Raw genomic sequence first — 20029 nt, 5'->3', positions numbered from 1 at the left:
GCAGCGAGGATTGTGGGGTCTTTCAAATTAAATGTGAAAAAAGTAATGGTGCTTTCCCAAGCCCCACCCAAGATTGAGAAATATAGCCTGCAGTTACTTTGCAGAGATACCATGTGAACGGCAGAAAGTAATGCTGTGCTTCTATGTCACATGAACACTCTTCCTCTTGTAAAGCTAAAAAAATTATTTTAAATTCCTGCAGTAGCTGATTAGCCTTTACTTTACTTCTTCATGCTCGGTGTCACTATCCTGGAGCTCAGCTGTAGGCTACCAACCTTGCCTTCAGTAGAAGCAAAAAACCTATCTTACTTCAGTATTTCAGTAGAACTGATGTCAAGAATGCCTTTCATCCATGTCAGAATGAGCAAATAATTATCTGCATTTGCTTGAACTTTCATAGGCAATAATTTTTGAGGAAGCTTCTGGTTATTCTCTTTAACTCTCCCACGGCAGCCTCCTCTGCACCCTTATCACTGTGTACAGAAAACCTGTGCAAGTGGGGGTGATGCCTGGGAATAGGAATGGGATGGAGCTGTTCCATTGCATTTCCTCTGGGATGCAGGAAAAGAGCTGCGCGTGCTCTTCTGGGATGGAGGAGAAGAGCCTGGAGATTAGGTCAGGAGAAAGCACAGGATCTGGTCTTTCTGGGACGTTCCCACATCTCCAGTCAGGCGAACTGCAGTTGATGAGGCGCCTGTGGGGCTCAAGATGTTGCTTTGTGCCTTACCCCACTCCAAAAAGGGCATCCTCTTTGCCCATTACGTTAGTTTGCTCTGTGCCTTCAGTTGAGACAGTTCCAGATTCCCAGGGTTTCCGCTTCCAGGCATCCCTCCTTTGAGATAATCTTGGGCTGTTTAATCACTAACGCATTTCTCTAACTCTCAGCCAGTGGAGGACTCAGCTGTCTCATTTTTCTGCCCTAGCAGCACCTCAGCAATGTGACAAAGGCACAGGCGAAATACTGAAATGGGCAAGTCAAGGTCCCAGTGTCAGGGACTCCTGGGTATTACTGGAAAGGAAGGAAACAAGGTCACTTAAATTCTCAGTAATGGGAAAATTAAAGGACATTTTAGATTTTGAAGAGGACTTAATGCCTTATGTGCATGTGTCAGTTCAGGTACCTAACATCAGTTCCTGGGTTTTTTGCCACTCTTCCCCTATTTATGTATTTTACTTAATAATTTATTTTTGCGATGTTGCAATAATTTAAAGGATGACGTTAGTTTAAAAAAAAAAATAGTGGAAATATATGATAAATACTTCCATGTTTTAAAATTTTATGCTTTAATTTCTTGAATGCTCTGGGGAAATCTTTTGTGTGGAAAGGATTGGTCTCATTGAAATCAACCTTGCTGCTTTTGTTTTGAGCAGCTCCCCTGTGCCTCGTGGTGGTGCATTACATATTCTGTAGAAGGACTCAGCATCGTGGGTGGTGTCTATTACTTCTCATACAAAAATTCCAGACATTGCAGATCTGCAAGGAATAGGAGGCCTTTTTAAAGTTCCTTCAACAGCTTCCTTCAGTTATTGAAAATAAATCCTTCAGATTTTGCTCTCACACAACACACCTCTACAAACAGTGATAACTGAAGACCAGAAATAGGATTTTGAGGTAAATTAAGCAATGGAGAAGAAGCTGGGGGTCTACATTTAAATCTTTAGAGGCTTTGCTTCTGATGTAAGTGGGGACACTAGTAGGTGACCGACCTTTCTTTGTAGGTACCAAGATGAGTATCCTCTTGCAACTATTTTTTTTGTCTGTAGAGAGCAATTATGGGGTTGTTAATCCTTGTTCCTATCAGCTTCCCCATAAATGTCAGCTCTCCCCTCAGCCCTGTGATCTCCTGTGTTGCTGCTGGATTATATCTGGTTAAAATTTGTCTAGATGCTCCCTCCCAGAAGAACTTCTAGCTAAATATTGGAGAAACTCCTGACCTTCAAGTTGACATCCAGGTGTGTACTTTCACGTGATTCTGTGTTGCTGGCCAAGGGAGAGACTAACAGCACAACTAGGATCAGGAATATTTCTATTTGAGATCCAGGGAGAAAGTGCAGGCTTTGGAGGTGTGGTCCAATGGTTAGGGGAGGTACTGGAGACCAGTGGCATCAAGCTGACTCCAGGAGCCCTTCTCCTGCTTGTTTCAGTTCCTGGGAGCTAATAAGCTCCAGCTGCAGGAAACCTGAGCTGGAAAGCATTGTGCAGCTTTCCCTCTGTTTAAAAATATGGCTTTTTTTTTTCTTACTGCATTTATGTTTTTGTATGTTGTAGAACATCACTTGTAGGGCAATCTAGCAGTGAAAACAATAGTGTGACAAGGGGACAGGTCCAGGTTGGACACCGGTGCAGGAAACACCTGTGAGCTTAGTGCCATCCTTTCCTTCGTGGCTGCACCGCTTCGAGCCCAGCCCCGGCCTGTGGGGCAGCTGCTGGCCCTGAGTAAGAGTTTCCAGCAAACTCCTCTAGTGCTGGATATGAAGTTCAGCTGCCTTTGACCAACTCTGCTGTGAAAACTTGGGAAAGATGTTTGTTTGCCCAGCCAGTACTCAGGAAGGTGGCTGCTTTGGGGGGTGGCTTTGCAGAGCTGCTCCCAGCGGGTCTGTGCTTTGCAGGACCCTCTGGTTGTAGATGGGAGGTGTGGATGTGTAGGGAGGTTCTTGAGGTTTTTTTTGTTCCTTTCTACAGAAAAAAAATCTGGGCCATTCAAATAATTTGCCTTTTCCCTTGTGCTGACAATTTAACAGCCTTTTTAAAAGCTTTGGTTTCTCTCAAGTACGCTCGCCCCATACTTGTTTTAATTCTTGTGTGGAGGCCTGGAGCTTAACAATTATTTTGCTTAAGCTCTCTGAGACTTGCCATAAAACTTTTTTTTATTTTTTTTTAAACACACACATGCTAATGATCCCCATCAGATCATATTGTTAAACAGGGAATAAAGTACTTGCACCACGATGACATTATTTAAAAAAAATGTTAAAAGCAGGCCAGCAGAGCCCATTTCAACAGTTTTGTTCTGAAATAATTTGCACAGATTTGTTAGAGTTAATTTGTTGAAAAGTTCAGTGTTTGTACAGGCAAGTCCTGATTTTCACACTGAGACACAAGAAGCAGGAGAGGAGTGAGTGGGTGTCCAGCATTTCCAGGAGCAGGATGGTGGGAATTTCCTTCCCTCTTACCCTTCTCCCCCCTCCCAGCTGCCCGGTGCAGAAATGTAAAAGCAGTGTCAGAAGACTGAGAAAGTCAGCTTTGGATTTTTGTGGACTCCCTGCAAATCAGAGGAACTGTCTGGCTCAAACCTGCATTTAGGGCCAAGAGAAGAGGATTTCCTGCTATTTAGTTGCTCGAGGAAGGAAAGGATTTACCTCTCTGCTGTAGCAGGACTTCATTTTTCTCCTTTTTAATAAGAATACCATAGCGTAGGGCAGCAGTAGTAAACCTGCAAGAGCAATCACGGCTCTCCCTCCTGTTCCCCGTGGTGATGCAACTCCCCCCATGCCCAAGCATCCTCCTGTCGCAGCTCCCAGCCCCAGCAAGGGCTTGGCATGTCCCTCCAGTGGGAAAGAGAGAGTTGTGGAGGGGGCGGCTGCTGCGACGTCGCTCCCTGGGCCGGCTGCCGCGCTCGGCCGCCATCTGGATCCAGTTAGCTCTCTCGGCAGTAGGGCTGAGTCTCATTTCCTCCAACCAGTAATGTTATATAGGCAGTGATCCTGTTCTGCCCTAACATAATTGAAAATTATGTGTATTGTAGACTCGCAGCGCTGAAATGTAGACTTGTAAAAATCTGTGGCTCAGGTAGCCTGTGGAGATTGAATTTGGCACACAATGAAGCTTTTATGTAAAGTAAGAATTATAAGCCACCACATCAATATTGTGTTACAGGCATGACAATTCTTGGATGAGGAGGCCTTGAGTCAGGCTCGTCACCTTAAACAATGCTAATATTTCATACTTTATCAACAGGGCTGGCATTTTGAATCCAGCAAATTGGACTTTTTTGCTTTTGCAAACATCCTGCCGTTGAAGCTGTGGGTTCACTAGCTTGACATGGGCATTGGCTGTGGACTCTGGCTCCCTCTGCTTATCTGACAGACAGAACAGCTTGCCCTTGGCGGGGCTGGGAGGCTGCTCTGGATCCTGGCCACTTGGTAGAGCTCATGGAAGTTGCTTTATCAACCCTTGTGCGTTACTGCTTTCCCTTGGGCCCAGTTATTTGATTTTATTTTGTCTCCCACTGGTGTATTATCCACTGGTAGAAATGGAAGCTGTCCATGTCTGTGCTTGTGTGCAAAACTGAGCCCTCTGGGTTTGGACTGTTCCTGCTAGGCTTCATGTGCATATCCAAGAGAAGCTGTTTGTGCTTTAGCCTTTGCACTGTAAGACTTCCTGGATCCTCTTTGCCAGGAGTGGGTAAGAGAAGGGCTTTACTGAGAGTCCAGACTAAGGGTTTTAAAAGGAGAAAAACAAAGTGTAACAGTAAGATCTTCTGAAACGTTCATCTTGCCCTTAGGTCAGCCTGGTGTAGGAGCTGAAAGTATGTGCTGAAGGCACAGGCTGTTGTGGGATAGAGGTGGAGTGGGAGCAACCATGCCTTCTTGCTCTGTTTCTTCTAATGGAATTTATTGCTAGTAAAAACCAGCAGAACTGACAGTCCTGAAGGCTTTGTAATCCCTGCAATAATTACTGACTGGATGGGGTCTGCTGTGAGCTCACCCCTGCTGCTTGTCAATGCCTCTGTCTGCCCTTGGGGCAGTCTCAGAGAAGCCCACGTGTTTCATGGCCTATGTTTTAGGACAGCTGCTGCCCTGAGCTCCTTACAGGTTGTTGTGGTTGTAGGGATATTCCAGGGTTGCTTGTGACTGTGGAATGGTCATGGAAAAATGAAGGTGGTGGGTTTATTTTTGTGGCTAATGGCTTGGTGGCTGTTCCCTGAAAAGCCACTGTTGGAGCTGTCATGTTCTTGTAGGGGCAGCTGTGGCAGTGGTAGCTTCTCGGTCTCCAAAACAGTTGTGGACTTGGAAGCAGAGTCATGCACACATCCTGTGAGGACATTTTGCTTGGAAAAAGGGAAAAATACTTCACTGGTTGTCTGGAAAACCCGAGAAAGCCAGTAGTAGCTGTGACCCATCAGGACCCTTTCTGTAAATTCATGTGCCCCTCTACATGGTGGTGTTTCGATTGCTGTCTAAGAAAACTGGTGGACTTTTAAAAATGTAGCAGTTGTCTTGTTTAATAGTGCCATCTGCAAATCTGAAATGTATCAGATTTCCCCTCAAGTTAAAAAGCTCTCAGTTGGCTTAGGCTTTGGGTCCAAATTCTGCGCACTCGGGTTGCATTTTTACGCACTTTCTTGAAACCGCAAAGGGTTAGAAAGTTGCTTTAACATCATCTCAACTTTAAAATTTATGTTGTGGTCACATATATTGAAGAGCAGGGATTTGGTGCAAGTGATCAAATATCTGGAGGCTTGCAATCGAGTTGTAAGAGTTAGAAATGTTGCTTACGGGTAGTCTAGTTCCGGTTTGTTTGGGTTTTATTTCTTGTTTTTAAGTGCTGAAACATTCTGGTCCACATTGCACAAATCCCAAATGTGAGCATGAATAAAAACAAGACTTCTTGGAACTTGAGGAACTCATATGGGGCACAAATCCAGAGTATGGGTTTGTTTATTTGCATTCCAGTAGCTTGGAAAACTCAGGCCCTCCAAGTGATGGGAACTGATAACACATCCTCCCACTGGCTTCTGCTTTTTGGGCACCTCAGTGCCCAGAGTCTTGCAGCAAACAGGCCTTGCATGTGAGCAAATGTTTTGCATACATGAGCAAATGTGATAGTGATGTGCTGAAAGCATGGAACCAGATCTCCTTCCTTCCTTCATGGAGATTCAGATGCAGCTTCCGTTGTTCTCCTGGAGTGGCGGGGGCTGTTTGTGCATGGTGGTTCTCCAAGATTACTCTTACTTTAAAAAAAAAAAAAAAAAAAAAAGAATGGGTAAACATAACTATTTCTCTAGTGGGTATTTTCTAGGAATAGATCTGTCAGGTCAACCAGAGTCTAGTGCTAAACGGGAGCTTCTGCAGTGGCCTGATCTATGTGGGCAGCTGCTTTTCTTAGTTCTGGGAGGGGGCTGAAGGTATGTGGCCATACACATTTCTTCCAGCATGATACAGGGCTTTTAGAAGTCCCGTATTAGCCTGTATTAATTGGGACAGCACAGCACCATGCAGAGAGAAAAGCTTGGGCTGAAATTATATTTAGTTGTATGGCCCAGAAGTTTGTTTGGGATAACTGATTCCTCTGTGGGCCTGCTCTTGTTCAGACCAGAGTCGAGCGCTTCTGGTGCAGCGAGCTGAAGCTTTTCTTGCTTTTGAATCAATGTCCCATATGCTGCAGACATGGCACCTGTGTGTGTTCAGCCTGTCTGCTGGTGGCAGTGCCACAGAGCAGTTGTGGCTGTCCCTGAGCCAGGGTTGGCTGACAGAAGATAAGCAAGAAGAGAATCTATGGTGTCTTCCAGAAATGGTGAAAAGTAGAGAAAAACAGTGCCAAGACCCAGCAGTGCTGGGTCTTTTTGGGGTAGTGCTCTGCCTTTAGGGCTCATACAGCACTGGGGAGTTGGAGCAGTTGACTTGGTGCATTTGTTGAAAGAAGGCTGACAGATGACCCATACAGTAATGAGATCACATTCTTAACTCATGATATGTTTTCCCTCTGCTGACACTGATACCCACCTTTTCCCTTGTCCCATCCTCTCCATGGTTATGCTATTTTGTTTCTTTGTGGGTTTTATTCTACTTCTAGATTTGCTACAATTAGTAAAATTAATGTAATACTGTCTTTGCAATCTGTTTTATTTTCTTTTATTCCTGAACTGTAACAGAGTGGTATGAAATTGTTAGTTCTGCACAGATTTTGTCTCCACAAACATGTAAGGTTGTCTTAATTTTTGTTTCGGTTCCTTGCATAAGTTTTAATTTATACTTTTTTATCCATGTTACCTAAGATTTGTTATTTTTTTTGCCTTTCTTTTCTGAACTCATTTTTCTTTTCCCATTTTTGTTTCCTCCATCCAGTATCTACAGATGAAATGGCCACTGCTTGATGTTCAGGCAGGGAGCCTTCAGAGTAGACAAGCCCTCAAGGATGCTAGGTCTCCATCTCCAGCACACATTGTTGTAAGTAAACACAGAAAGATGTTCTTCCTTTGTTTAAAAAAAAAAGGCATTTGACATTAATGGCATTGGTTGTCATCAGTTTTCTTTTACACAGACCAAAGAAGAAACACTTCAAAACAAACAAATCCCTAACAAGCCTGTAGTAAAAGGAGGGAATACTTTTTTTATCACTGGGCTGTTTATGAAATTATCATCCATGTACCTTGCAGGAGACTAGGGAGCCAAAAATGCTCTGAATTTACACACTGCAGAATTACGTAGTGGCAGTGGAGTCCAATCAGGCTGGTTTACACATCTGACAGTGTTGAAGTGAAGAGAGTCAAGAGCCTGTCTGGAAAGCAGTAGAAAAATCAAAACCAAGCCTATTCTATGTCCTTTACCTAAAGAAATCTTTACTTATTGTAAAATCTTGGATGAGAGTTTGTGAGAGTTGGTCAGCATTTTACCTGGGTGAAGGCTCAAAATAAAGAGCCAAGTTTAACAAAGCACATGTCCCTTTGTGTTGTGATGACTTCTCATTTAGTATAAACAGTGATATCAAATGTTTACTACTACCTGCAAGATATAAAACTCTATAATGAGTAGTATTTTTAAAAATAGTATTATTTATTAATTTCTAACTTAAATTTTGAATTCTTGATTAATTTTTTGTGTGCTTCTATTGTGAAAACAGTGTTGAGTTTGCAATGTTCAGTACAAATTTACATGAGAGTGGTTTGGGGGTTTATTTTACTTTCTAAAGTAGCATCCATAGAGATCTAGGAGGAAATGGTTTGTTTATGTGGTGATTTGCAGGAGAGGTGATATGCAGTGGTCCATCCTCACCCATAGCCAGTGTCAATGCCATTTATTGTTAAGGCACATCTTAGCTCTGACTATTCATCTGGCAAATTTACCTCTGGAGAAGATGGCATGTAGTAGATCAGAATATTTCTTCTGAAGTAATTCATCATCTAGTTTAACATGATTTTTTTTTTTGAAACTTTTTTACAACCATTGGATGATAAGGTAAATACCAGGAATAGAAACTCTGCTCATTCTTTACTTTTTGCTCTATAGTCTAAAGCTGACATAGCTGGTAGATCATCCAAGGCACACATTGGTTTTGCTAGAAATCTCCAATTATACTAAGCATTTTGAGGAGCTTCTTTTTCCATTGTTGTCTCTTTAAATTGAGAATTGTCAGCCCTTTGCTACGAGTGTCATAGTTCTTTATTTAAAAAGAAAAAAAGATTTCTGATGTTTTAGAATCCATAGCTTCTAAACCATCCCTCAATCCATCAGAGAGCAATTGGAACAAGACTGGTATCTGCCCAGTTGCTACCTAGTGCTGGTTGCTTCACTTTTTCAGAATGACTTTGCTTTTCCTTCCTGTCCACTTGGGCTGTCACTGGAGGAAGAGATCAGAGAAAAGACATGTGGCTGGTTATTCAGAAATCTACAGTCATCAAAACCTGCCATCATCTTACTCTTAATAAGAGATGAACTAGAGAAACTTTCCTATTTTAATTCATTTCTTTTTACTGCTGTGCTAGAGGACTGACAGGGGGTGGGAATGTTCCCAGGGCTCTGGTGTGGTGGAGTGGTGTCAGTCTTGTAGGAAGAGATGGAGGGGGGAGCAAGAGGCTTCTCCTGGATGGTTGCAGCTGGGGAGGGCAGGCTGAGTTTGGTTTGGATCACCTGAGCTTCCGAATGCTGAGCATCCACTGTCCCTAAGCCTCCTGCCCTGGAGGAGAGCGGACACTTACCTTTAAAACCCAAAGCAGCTTATGGTGCTGAGGGGGTTGACTGGGGTCTCAGCTCCCCAGACTCTCTCCAGCCCTTCCACCCAGGTGTGGGTGAGGTGGAGACGAGTGGTCAACAAAATATACAAAAAGGGTTCAAAAATCACAATCATTTTAGAAAATGAAGCGAAACCTGCTTCCAGGGAGGCTGATCTGCTTTGTGTTTTGACCATTTATGGGGTTCTTATGGGTCTCTTTAAAAGCTGTTTCACTCTGCTATTCAATAAAAAGCATATTTACCATAGCAACCACTTAGGCCATGAGGAACATATACTACCTCCGAGATGGAGGCCACCTTCCGAAAGAGCCACAGCTGGCATTTGTAATGTGATCTTTTGTGCTACTTACAATATTGGAGGGAGAGGAGGTGGAGGAGGGAGTGAGGGGGAGGTTGGTGGGTTTTTGGGAGGGGGGGAGGTTCTGCAAGGTTTAATGTTTATTTCTAGCAGCAAACTGTTTTGCTTTGTTCTGTTAAAATGTATAAGTAAGGGGCAGCTTTTCCCACCCTTTTTCCTGGCACCGACCCCAGGCCACGTTATTTTGTGGAGTGAAAATGGTCTTATTTTTTGGTAAACAAAGTTAGACAGGGTAATGGTATTCGGGGGAGATGAAGTGGCTGCAGATGCCAGTTGGCCTGGGATGTGTCAGGTATGTCTGGTGTCCCCATTGCTGCTGCTGTGCCTGCCCACAGCACCTGGGACCTGGCTGCTCTTGCACAGGGCTCTTCACCCATTTGTGAAAACGCAGTTAATCTTTTTGTGGAACAGTGATGGGTATTTCACGGGCATCCTGATGTTTCTGTGCAAGTGTAATGTGCAGGGATAGAAACTGGTTCTCTACCCTGGTTGCTGTGTCTAGTCTATCCATCAAGTGTACCTATGCCAGTTTTTCATCTTCAAATCAGTTGGGCTGCCCTGAAGATCTGTAGGAAAATGCTAACACCTGCAAATCACGTCTTACCTTTCCCCTATCTCTGAAATAAGGATTTGAGGCTAATCTTCATAGCGGGATTACAAAGAGAGAAAGGGAGAGTGCGGGGGGCTTGGGTTTTCCCCCTGCTTTTTTTTTTGCCTTTTTTTTACTTTCTTTTTTTTTTCACTTTCTTTTTTCTCCCCCCCCTTTTTTTTCCTTCCTTTTTTTTTTTCCTTCTCTTTTTAACACCCTTTCTTCTCAGTGCTTGGCTGTGACAACCACAAGCTCCATGTCAGCCTTTACTCCCAGCTCCGATGAAACTCCCCTTAGGAGTTCAGTGTAATGACTCAAGGCTGTATAACATGGCCGTCTGTAATGTCTTAAGTAAAATCTATTCTGCTCGTCAGCCATCCTCCTTTCAGATTTGTTTAAGAATATTAAGTTAAGACTACAAAAATTGAAGCAAAAGACCAGCATGAATAATTTGGCTGGATTGCTGCCCCCAGTGCCAAGGACTGGGTTAATACTGCTTTTTCATAGTGCTTGAGGGAGTCTGCAAGGCCCTTAATGAGAAACAGAATATTAAACTGAAATTATGTTCAGTAGGTCTTGAGGAAGGTACAGCATGAGGCTCCATTTAAGACCAGTGCATTTATTTACATTTAGGTGCTTCACTCGTCTGGTAAGACTTTTTGCATCTTGCTCTGGCACAGTCATGCTGCTTATCTGTGTCCAAAGGTGAAAGAAAACTGGGGGAAAAATTGTTTTAATAGTATACTATTAAGCTTGCTAGGTCAAAATTTTGAATTCAGTCTGCAGATAGTACTATTATGAGGCTGGGATATTTTTAAAGTGTTTTTTATAGTTATTTCCTCTCTTTCTTTTCTGACCTTAGATTTAATTGAAGGTATTAAGGTTTTGTGAAACAGTCTTAGCAGGAAGTTTTGGGTGTAAAGCAGACTCCAGCTGGGTGCCTTGCCCTCAGGGAATGGGGTGCTAGTTGTCCTGAAATCCCATGGTCAATGTGCACCTGATCTGATCCACATGTGTACTGCCGGCATGGTGATAAGGATGAGAGATGGGTGATGTATCCCATCTCAAATGTTCATCTTACATGAACATTTTCTGTTGCAGCCTGGACAGGCAAGTGAAAATGAGCAAGGCATGTCTGTGCAAGGATCTCCGAAATCTGCTCACTGCAGAAAGCAAGCTCCTTTAAAAGCATTTTTATCTGTGTGCATTCCTACAACCTTAAGGAGAAAACCAGTGCTGTTCTTCCCTGCTCTCTGCGAAGTAAATACTCTGGCTCAGCCATACCCTGTTTTGGGCAGGAGTGTGGGTGAAAACCAGTCCTGGCATCCTGCCTCCTTCAGGCTGTGCAAAGACTTGCTTTTAGTTTCCTTTGTACCCAGCAAAAACATTCAGAACCCAAGATGATGGTGGCTCAGTACAACATATTCCTTATAAAACAGTAAGGGGTTTAAAAAATTCCTGCATTTTGAAGTAAATGTCAATGTTAACCTTGGGGGGAGGACTTCCAGTACTTTTTGGCCTAATGTGTAAGGAACACAGCCATATAGTAGACTGAATCACCAAGAACAAAGAATGACTGTGCAGTAGTGTATCTATTTTTTTCCTTTTTTTTTTTTTTTTAAGAAAGTAAAAATGTTTTTTCAAAACACAATACAACAAGCAAAACTGAAGGCAAACCCATCTGAAATGTACTGACTGTTCTCAGCCTCTTCGATGTGCATGGACAGCAGGCGTCTGGGACCTCTGCGTGGTTTGGAGAGATCAGAAGTTTTTTCCCAGAGCGATTAGAGTTGAAACTGCACAGTCTGCCCTGCCTGTTCCCCAGTGTTTTTTGTCTTACGTGGTTTGTACTTCTGCATTTTAAAGAAAAAAACAAATACCTACTAGTAACAGTTAGGTTTATCTTAGCCAGATTTTAAAATGCACCTACAGTGTCACTTCAGACAGGCTGGAAGTGGGGTGCATCCAGACATACGTATGTCATGTATGTGTGGAGCCATCTGGAACCAAAATCTTGTAACTTCCACTCACAGTGCTCCAAGAGGGTTTTTAAAGCTCTTGCTTTGTTTGTCTTTAATGTTTTGTTGCAGGGAGACTGTTCTTCCTCTGCAGTAACCTCTTGAAATGTTCTTGGATTCCAGGCTGCCTGCACCCATGATAGGACCCCTCCTCTGTCCCTAGAGGTCTGCTGGGTGATCAGGAACACAGTGGTGTTGTAGGGGGAAGGACTGGGGTGGGCATCACCGATGTCAGTGCCTGGTATTTGAGAGGGACACGTGCATGGGCAGGAGGGCTGTGTCTGAGCTGTCCTGGTGCCCACTCAGTCCCTGATGGCTGGTAGGTCGGGGACCCAACATGCAGATCCCTGAGACTCACACTGCAAAAATACCCATGCAGACTTAATTGGAAAGCTCCTTTAGTGGCACTCTCCTTTTTAAATACTCTATACTTTATTTGGCTAATTGCTCTGGCAATTTGCAAAGTACATAAAATGTTTCATTAATACATGCCCAAAAGTGTGCAAACATCTTGTCCTGAATTTTTGGAGCTTCTTGGAATTAAGCCACAGAACAAATTAAGCTTGCTGAGAATTTTGTGGCTGAATCTTTCACCACTAATTCCTTTTGATTTTTTGTTGGAGAGGGTTGTGTTTAAAAAAATTCTGTGTGCAAACCAGAATGTTTGGGGCTAAGTATAGAATTCACCTACCGGCAGCCCAATAAAATTGCTTTGGATGGGTTCCTGTAAAACACACCCATTATATTCAGTACCCATTAAATATGAATGGAAACCTAGACTCGGTTTGTGTAGAGAACAGAAGAAATGTGGGCTCCTTGAAAGTAATGCACTTGGTAATTCAATATGTTTGCAAAATAGTTCAGACTTTAGGGGACTGCTTCATGCCCTTGCGTTTACCCTGTAACACAATGTCCATCGTCTCTAGCCCTTGTTTCAGTACTGGAGGTAACTCCTCTGCTGTAATGCTGAGACTGGGGAAATGTGCAGGCTTGTACCTCTTACTGTGTAGTGAGCAGGAATTTAATGCTTCTGCAAACATCAGTCAGCACTAAAGCACCTTCAGAAGACACCTTGCGGCTGGTTTGGCAGCTGGGATAAATTGTCACGCTTGGTTGTAGTCAGGAGATCTGTGAGTAGTTCCAAGATGCTGGGATTTGGATGCTGGGATATTTCAGCTGTGAATAAATGCTGTAAAATGTATAGTACTGCCAACGCCAATTGTTCTAGGATCATGAGTCAGGCCTCAAAAGATCATGAGGATTTGTGGGGGGGGTTGTGTGTTGTTTTTGTTTGTTTTCTGTTTCTTAAATAATACATTTTGTGTTCTCTTTATTTGTTCTGTTTCCTGAGCCTGCAGGGTATACTCTGCTCAATCTCAAAGTTTTCTCTACGGCAGTTCGTGAGCTTGCTGTGTGCTGTAAGCAGTCTGAGGTTCTTCCCTAAACACTTGACTTCAAGGCTACCATGCCTTGAAAAACAGCAAGTATTGCTGGACTGGCTGTAAAATTGTGGGAGTTAGCAACCCTAAGTGTTGCTCCAGGAGAAGGCAGCTGAGTAGGAGTGTTAGGATATGCTTGGCTCAACCAAATCCTCATCTGTTGAACATCCATTTCTTGTGAATCGTGTGGTTTGACTTTGGGAGAACCTGGTCCTTGGTGCTGGCAAAGGCTCTGGCTTTGAGTGCTGGGGTAGCTTACCTTGTGATGGATGGCTGCAGCATTCCCAGGCAAGGACAGGCTTCTCTAACATTAGTAGGGACAGCTCAGTAGGTCCTCCTGGAGCAGCAGGTTTATAGCCGTGGATATTGCAGTGAGCTAGCACCAGTTCTGGTTTCCTGAAGAGGCTGTCCAGTCTTGCACATAAGTTGGAGCCTTGAGATTTGGCATTTTGGTTTGTTATGACACACCAAAGTATATCTCTCTCTGACATACCTCAGTATTGAAGCTCTCTGGGTGAGGAGGAAGCAGGACAAAAGCTTGCTCATCAGATCATCTTAAGAAAGACGTAGCTGTGCTGCCTTCAGTGTGGTTGGAAGTGCATCTACTACAGCATTCCCTCATGTATCTTTTGTTTATAAAATAACCCCTTATATCCTGAATGTGACACAAATCGGATACCTAAATTCTGGCCCTTTTTGAGTAGTTAGCCTGGGATACAATAAACCTGCAGAGAGCAACATTTTGAGAAACCTACACTGGGGAGGTGGTTTAGGAGAGTATTTCAGCACAGAGGAATGCAAGCTGCATTTTGGATTCAAACACATGGCAGTTTGTTATGCCGGAGCATGCATGTTAAATGAACTTCTAGGGACTTGTGTGGGCCTACAATTAAATATCAGCAGGCTATCAGCTCTCCAGCAGAAGAGTGGCTGTGCCAGGCAGAATGAAGAGGATGCAGACGGTCCGTCCCCAGAGCCCTGGGCGGGTGCGAGGGCTGCAGCAGCAGCTCGGCCTTGGCAGCGGGTGAGGAGCCGCAGCAGCGCCGGGTGATGCTGCAGAGCCAGATGGGTGAGCCTGTCAGATCAAAGTTGATGTGTACCGAGGGTGGCAGACTTGGCAGGCCGCTCGCCGCAGGTCCTCCTCCCCGCACACCCTGTCTGCAGCTGAAGTTTGTGGCTGGATTCAATCTGGAGCTTAGAGAAGTAGGTACTGAATAATGCAGCCTCCTCTGGAGCCAGAGCCCGTGCCGACTGGAGCAGGAACAGGAGCAGCCATCATGTGCAGAGCAGAAGATTTAATGGGTATGATGTGGCCGTGGCACTTATTTTTCCCCAAATTTCTAGAACCACAGTCTTCCCTTTCCAGTACAGCTTTGGGCTTGTTGACGCAGAGTGGAAAAGCCCAAATACTCAGTCGAAGGAGCTATCTGGGAGTAACTATTCCTCATTATCTCTCCATGCGGCCACTCTTATTCAGCAGTAAGAGGTCCTTTGTGTGGTTTAGCTTAATCCGCTTTGGAAACGGATTAAGCTAAATCTCACAAAGGAACTCTTAGTGCTGAATAACGGTGTCCACACGGAAGGATAATTCGAAATAGTTGTTCTGCATTTTTCAATTCACACTTGAGCACAAAAACTTTCCTGTGCAGATGAGCCCACTTGAATAGGAACCACCTATTTTCTGTCTAAACAAGGTCTGTGTGCTGTGTCCAGGTGCGGTAGTGAAGTAAACAGCACGTATTTTTCATTAAAAAGAAAGGAAGGAAACTGGCATTGCTGGGCTCAGGACCATTTTTTTGCCAAGTTGCTCCAACCCAGGAATATTGTTTTTCTCAGCAGTTCATGTGGTTTGGTATTAGATTATTCATGGGATACTTTACTTTCTGGACTGTATAGACATTTCTACTCTTCTGTGAAAGAAACTGGAGCTGCCTTGTAAGCCACTGCATAAAGAGAAGGAAGGATGCTTTCTGCTCTGCCCTATGCAGACCTGTTTGGCAAGGGGCAGACCCATTTTGGAAAGCCTTTGGGGTGTTAGAGATGTTACAAGTAACAGGGAGTGATGCCTTTGTAAAACAACCTCCCAGCTCTAATCTGTCCCCAAGCAGTGTTCTGTGCCTATTTTCACAAAAGAAAGCTAGAAATAGTTGTCAAACAGATTTTGGGTTTGGATATGCAGTGGGCTGGTGGCAGGGGTCTGGTTCCAGGGGAACTTACTTGGAAGCTTCGCTAATACCTAGCAGATACCTGTGAGTAAAGCCATTGAGTGCTTTCCTGAGGTGGGGAAGCATTGCTCACTCCTCTGTTTCACCAATGTGGTCAGAACAGATGCTAAGTAACTTTCCCAAGTTGATTTTAAGAAAGTGATGACCTCCACATCTGGATTTTAGAGGCAAACAAAAAAGCCTGTAGCCCCACAGGAAAGCCAAAAAAAACCAAAAAAGAAACTGAAGTAGTTTTTGAAATCTAAACCTAAAATCCTAACATGTGTCAGACCTTAGAGGAAAGTTACTTTTGGTGTTATTTAGGTTCTTGTGTCAGATGTACCTTTTGCCTCATGTCTTGGAATTAGTAAGTTTGGGGGAGCTGCAGCAGTCCTTCCCCCACCTTGGCTGGCAGTAGCCATGCACCCAGGCTCCCGTCTGTAGGAATGATATGTGCAAAATGAGGGATAGGCTGGTTGGGGGTTGTGGACATGCATGGTTTGAGCACATATGTTTGTGTGTATACAAGAGGAAGGGTGTTTTCTGACTAACCTCCCTGATGGAAGTGAGAAGTAACCAAGTTTTGGGGTTTGGTTTGAGGGTTTTTTGTTGTTGGGTCTGTTTTTTTTTTTTTCCAACCATATCCCTCTACTGTCTTGGTGCAGATTAAGGACCTGATGGTGACCCTGGGCCCTGCAGTGCAGGCCTGCAGAATGAGGTGCAGTTTCCTAGGAGAGGCGAGTGGTTCTCTAACATGCATTTTTCCTGTTGGCACGACTCAAAGACTTCTCAACTACTATTACTGTGGAAACTAGCTTCCCCTTCCTTTTTATTTTTTAGGTCTTGATTCAAGAAATCATTAAACGTGCGTTGATGTCCATCGGTGTTCAGGACAACACTTAAGCATGTGCTCAAAGTATTGTCCTGTGTAGTGATGCTTTTCTGAGTTGGGATGCTGGAAATGAGCATTTATATGAAATAAAGTCCCTTCCTGAGAGATGGTTGTGGCCTCTGCCTGTCCCCCAGCTACTGAGATGAAAGAGGGAGAGAAGGAATAGTGTGACCTGAACTCTTCTCCCCTGGAGCTTGTCCTTGTGCTGACATATTTCTTCCCAGGAGTGTAGGAGGAGTAGTAGAAGAAAAGTTGAAGGGCTTTGGTCTTGATGCTCATCTGCCCACTGGGAAATGGACAAAATCTGTCCATGGTCTCCTACCCTGGCTGGAAGGGTAGTGTCTGGGAAAGGAAAGAAAACAAAAAAAGTTGCCCTGATCTGTGCCTGCAGAGCTCGTGCAATGTCAGTATTGAGTGTTGTGGGTGTGTGACTGCCCTGTAATAAAGAAATGATGTTTTATGGAGGAAAGCAAAATGAACAGACCTGAAAGCCTCCAGACTTTCTTACTATGCACTTATGGCTGTGAACACTTCTCCTGCCAAGCAGCTGCATGGAAGCCGTATCATTAGAAAACCCCAAATGTCTGCAGTAAAGTTTTCCCTGGCAGCAGAACTTCTGTCACTGCATGTTGGGTGTGTCTATGTGGTTAATTAATATTAAGCAAGCAAGATTTTGAATTGCTAAAGCCATAACTGCTTCACGTTGACTCCTCATCTTGATGCTTTTCAGGCATGTCCAGCTCTTTGGAGGGAAATTGTTTACTGGACATGAAATAACCTGCTCCTTATTAAAGGACTCCTATGGCCAGGACGGGTTACTTTGGGATAAGCTCCGGTGTGAATCTGAGGCAATGCTGGTTGCTCCACAGTTGCTGCCCGAGGGGTAAATGTGAGGCAGCAGCTGCCATTTGGACTGAAGGTGTCCAGAGCTGAGCATGTGGCCGAGCAGTTGCAGTGGTGCTGTGAGGCCTCGCTGGGCTCACCCTGCAGTGACTTGTTCCGCTCGTCATGCCCGGGGCACGTCCAGGGAGCGTCCGCTCACACCGGAGATGGACTGTTAAGCTCCATTCCTGTGTAGGCAACACTTGGACACCTCAGATCGCTGTGCTGAGGAATCTGTGGGATGAGTAAACAGTGAGAAAGCGTGAGGGAGCAGTCCCAGCACTGGTGGGTGAGGAGAGCAGCCAAAGAGCTGGTGCCGTGTTCTCATCTGGCCAGCTCAAGCTGCTCCACGCCTGGGCGCCCAGCTGGGCTTGTGACTCTTGAATTAAAGCATCATCCTGCTCCTGTTCACTGGTGGTTGGATTGGGGGCCTTAGTCTGGGGTTGGAAAATTAGGTACCCTTCCCTTCCCAAGTGCCATTCAAGCATGATAGTGGCTTCTCCCTGTGGACACAGTTTCACCGATGTGACTGTGTAATGAGCTGGTCAAAGTGCTTGGTGCAAATTAAAGATAATTTCATTATCATTTTACTGTTGCCTGTATTTAGGAAGATCTAGTAGGCAAGGAACTGTCAGAAAAGCAGATTGTTTTGCTGCCTCAGGTTGCCCAAATGCAGGGGAGATGGGGCTGTGCAGCGCACGGCTCAGCAGCGGTTGGGTTGCTGTACGTGTGTGGTGTGACAGGCACCGTATGCTCACGTCCCTTTCCCAGAAAGGTAACGTGTTCTGCATATCAGATCACAGCAAAGCTGGAAGCAATGTACAGCTCCCCTGAGTCTGAGTTCACAGTCCAAACTGGTAGGCTAGCCTGTCTTTGACATGCATATTTAATGCTGTAGTTGTCTTTGCATATTTTGCTGGAGGGGATTAAATGCAAAAAAAAAAACCCGGTTGCTCACCTGTCCTTTAGCACAGGTGAGCTTTGCACTTTTTCCCTTGGACATCTGTGAGACATTTAAAAGAGCATCATGGGTTCCTGACATCAAAGAGTTAATAGCAGTGAGTGGGTACAATAGCTCATTAGGACTTAAACGTGGGCTGCAAACTCAGAAATCTTGATAATTTTGGTCTATAAGGACACTGAACTTTCAACCCTGGTTCAGCAATAATAAATGCCTGTTAAGTAAGGCTTCCTTTTATGAAGAGAGGGTGGATGGATGCATTTCAATGGACTTTAAAAGTATTGCTACTCATTTCAGCGTCTGCTGGCCGAATGCATCCGGGCATGGGAAGGCATTTCAAGATCTGCACAAAAAGCACTTTGAAGTATAACCTTTGTGAGCATCTTGCTAAACCTGACTGCAGCTGGAAGCAGCACTTTATCTATCTACTTATTTATTTATTTATTTATTTACTTGGGGAGTATTTTCATTTCAAAGTTGCTTAAAAAAAAAACCACCACAAAAAAACCCCAAAAATAAACCTGTGAGCAATTAAACGAAAATGCAGTTTCGAAACTTTGACCCAAAGTGAAAGGTGATGGTGTATGTTTGCTTTTCATGTGGATGTTTCCATAACCAAATATATCAGTGCTGATTTTTGAAAGCAGGGAAGGTGAAGCTGCGCTTAGGGATAGAGCTCAGGGAGCTGCTCAGGTTGACAGCCCTGCCACCCTGGAAAAGAGGGGCTCAGGCACGTAGCCGTCCTCCAGCCCATGCTGGCTGTGCCCACAGGAATCCCAGCGAGTAGCTCAAAAATCTTTAACAGCCCATTTGTTTACCTGTAGAAGGTTCCATTATGGGGACTAAGATTCAAAACAAATCTCAGAGTGGCTGTACATTACCACTTCGTAAGTTGCAATCTTCCTTGCCTTGAGTTCGCAGGTCTTGATTCAGACAGGCTTCTACTGAGGTCCTACATGAGAGTTGAAGTGTTGTGTGTGTGTGTGTGTTTTACCTTGCCTCTCAGAGAGCACGAGGGAGACCTCCGTGAAGAGAGTGACAGGGTTTGATATAAACCAGCAGGACTGCATTGCTGCCATTATTCGACAGTAAACCCTTTCACAATGCCATATGCTGTGCATTCCAGCGCAGCAGCGGAGGGTGTGATATAGTTAAAGCACACTCGGCAAACAGGAAACACTGGTGACCGCTGTGTGTGCTTTTCATGGAGATAAAGTATTGAGAGCGTAACGAAGGGGGAAAAAAAAAAGTGCTGGGAATGGGGGGAGAGGATGGCAGGGGTGAAGGAGAGGGATATATTTTGGGCCTGACGCTCCGGTCATTATGAAAACGCAGGCAGGAAATGCAGCCGCAAAGCAGCCGAGAAAACACTGCTTTGCTCCAAGATGTTTGTTTTACTTCATTACATGTATTTTCTAGTTTGCTGCTGGGTAGCAAGAGTGGGTGTGTGTGGTTTGGTTTTTTTCAGGTTTTTTGTTTGTTTGTTTTGTTTTCTTAATTAACTTTCTTTTATTTTTAAAGTTCCTGCCACTCTGGCTTAGTATCCAACTCCCTTCCCCTCTACCCTACCCTGGTTAATAATGAAAGGCTATTTTAAGGGACTGGAGTTCAGTAACACATATTTCATACTCCAGGAAAATGCAGACATCAGTGTTTAACCTAAGCACAGTTATTTTCCTGGGCAATGGCTCTGCAAAAGGCATTGCAAAGCCTCCTCAGAGTTAGGAAGTCGCT

The 20029-nt window shown here is 44.3% G+C and overlaps 1 protein-coding gene across 26 annotated transcripts in view; it reads left to right on the top strand.

Annotated features, from left to right (window-relative positions):
- TCF7L2 (transcription factor 7 like 2) overlaps positions 1-20029 on the top strand; it is a 173647-nt gene that overhangs the window by 54887 nt on the left and 98731 nt on the right. For 23 of the 26 annotated variants that reach the window (XR_004241554.1, XM_032116317.1, XM_032116315.1 and 20 more), the window contains exon 4: positions 7069-7170. The exons of the other annotated variants lie outside the window; for them this stretch is intronic. Coding sequence is in view for 22 of the 23 variants with exons in the window: in XM_032116317.1 (XP_031972208.1) it covers positions 7069-7170 (102 nt within the window). In the remaining variant the exon portion in view is untranslated. The remainder of the gene's footprint in view (positions 1-7068; positions 7171-20029) is intronic. 26 annotated transcript variants of the gene reach the window in all.

The sequence above is a fragment of the Corvus moneduloides genome, chromosome 8, assembly GCF_009650955.1.
Source record: "Corvus moneduloides isolate bCorMon1 chromosome 8, bCorMon1.pri, whole genome shotgun sequence".
NCBI lineage: Eukaryota > Metazoa > Chordata > Aves > Passeriformes > Corvidae > Corvus > Corvus moneduloides.
The sequence above is the reverse complement of the archived record's forward strand: the minus strand, read 5'-3'. Positions and strand labels throughout refer to the sequence as shown.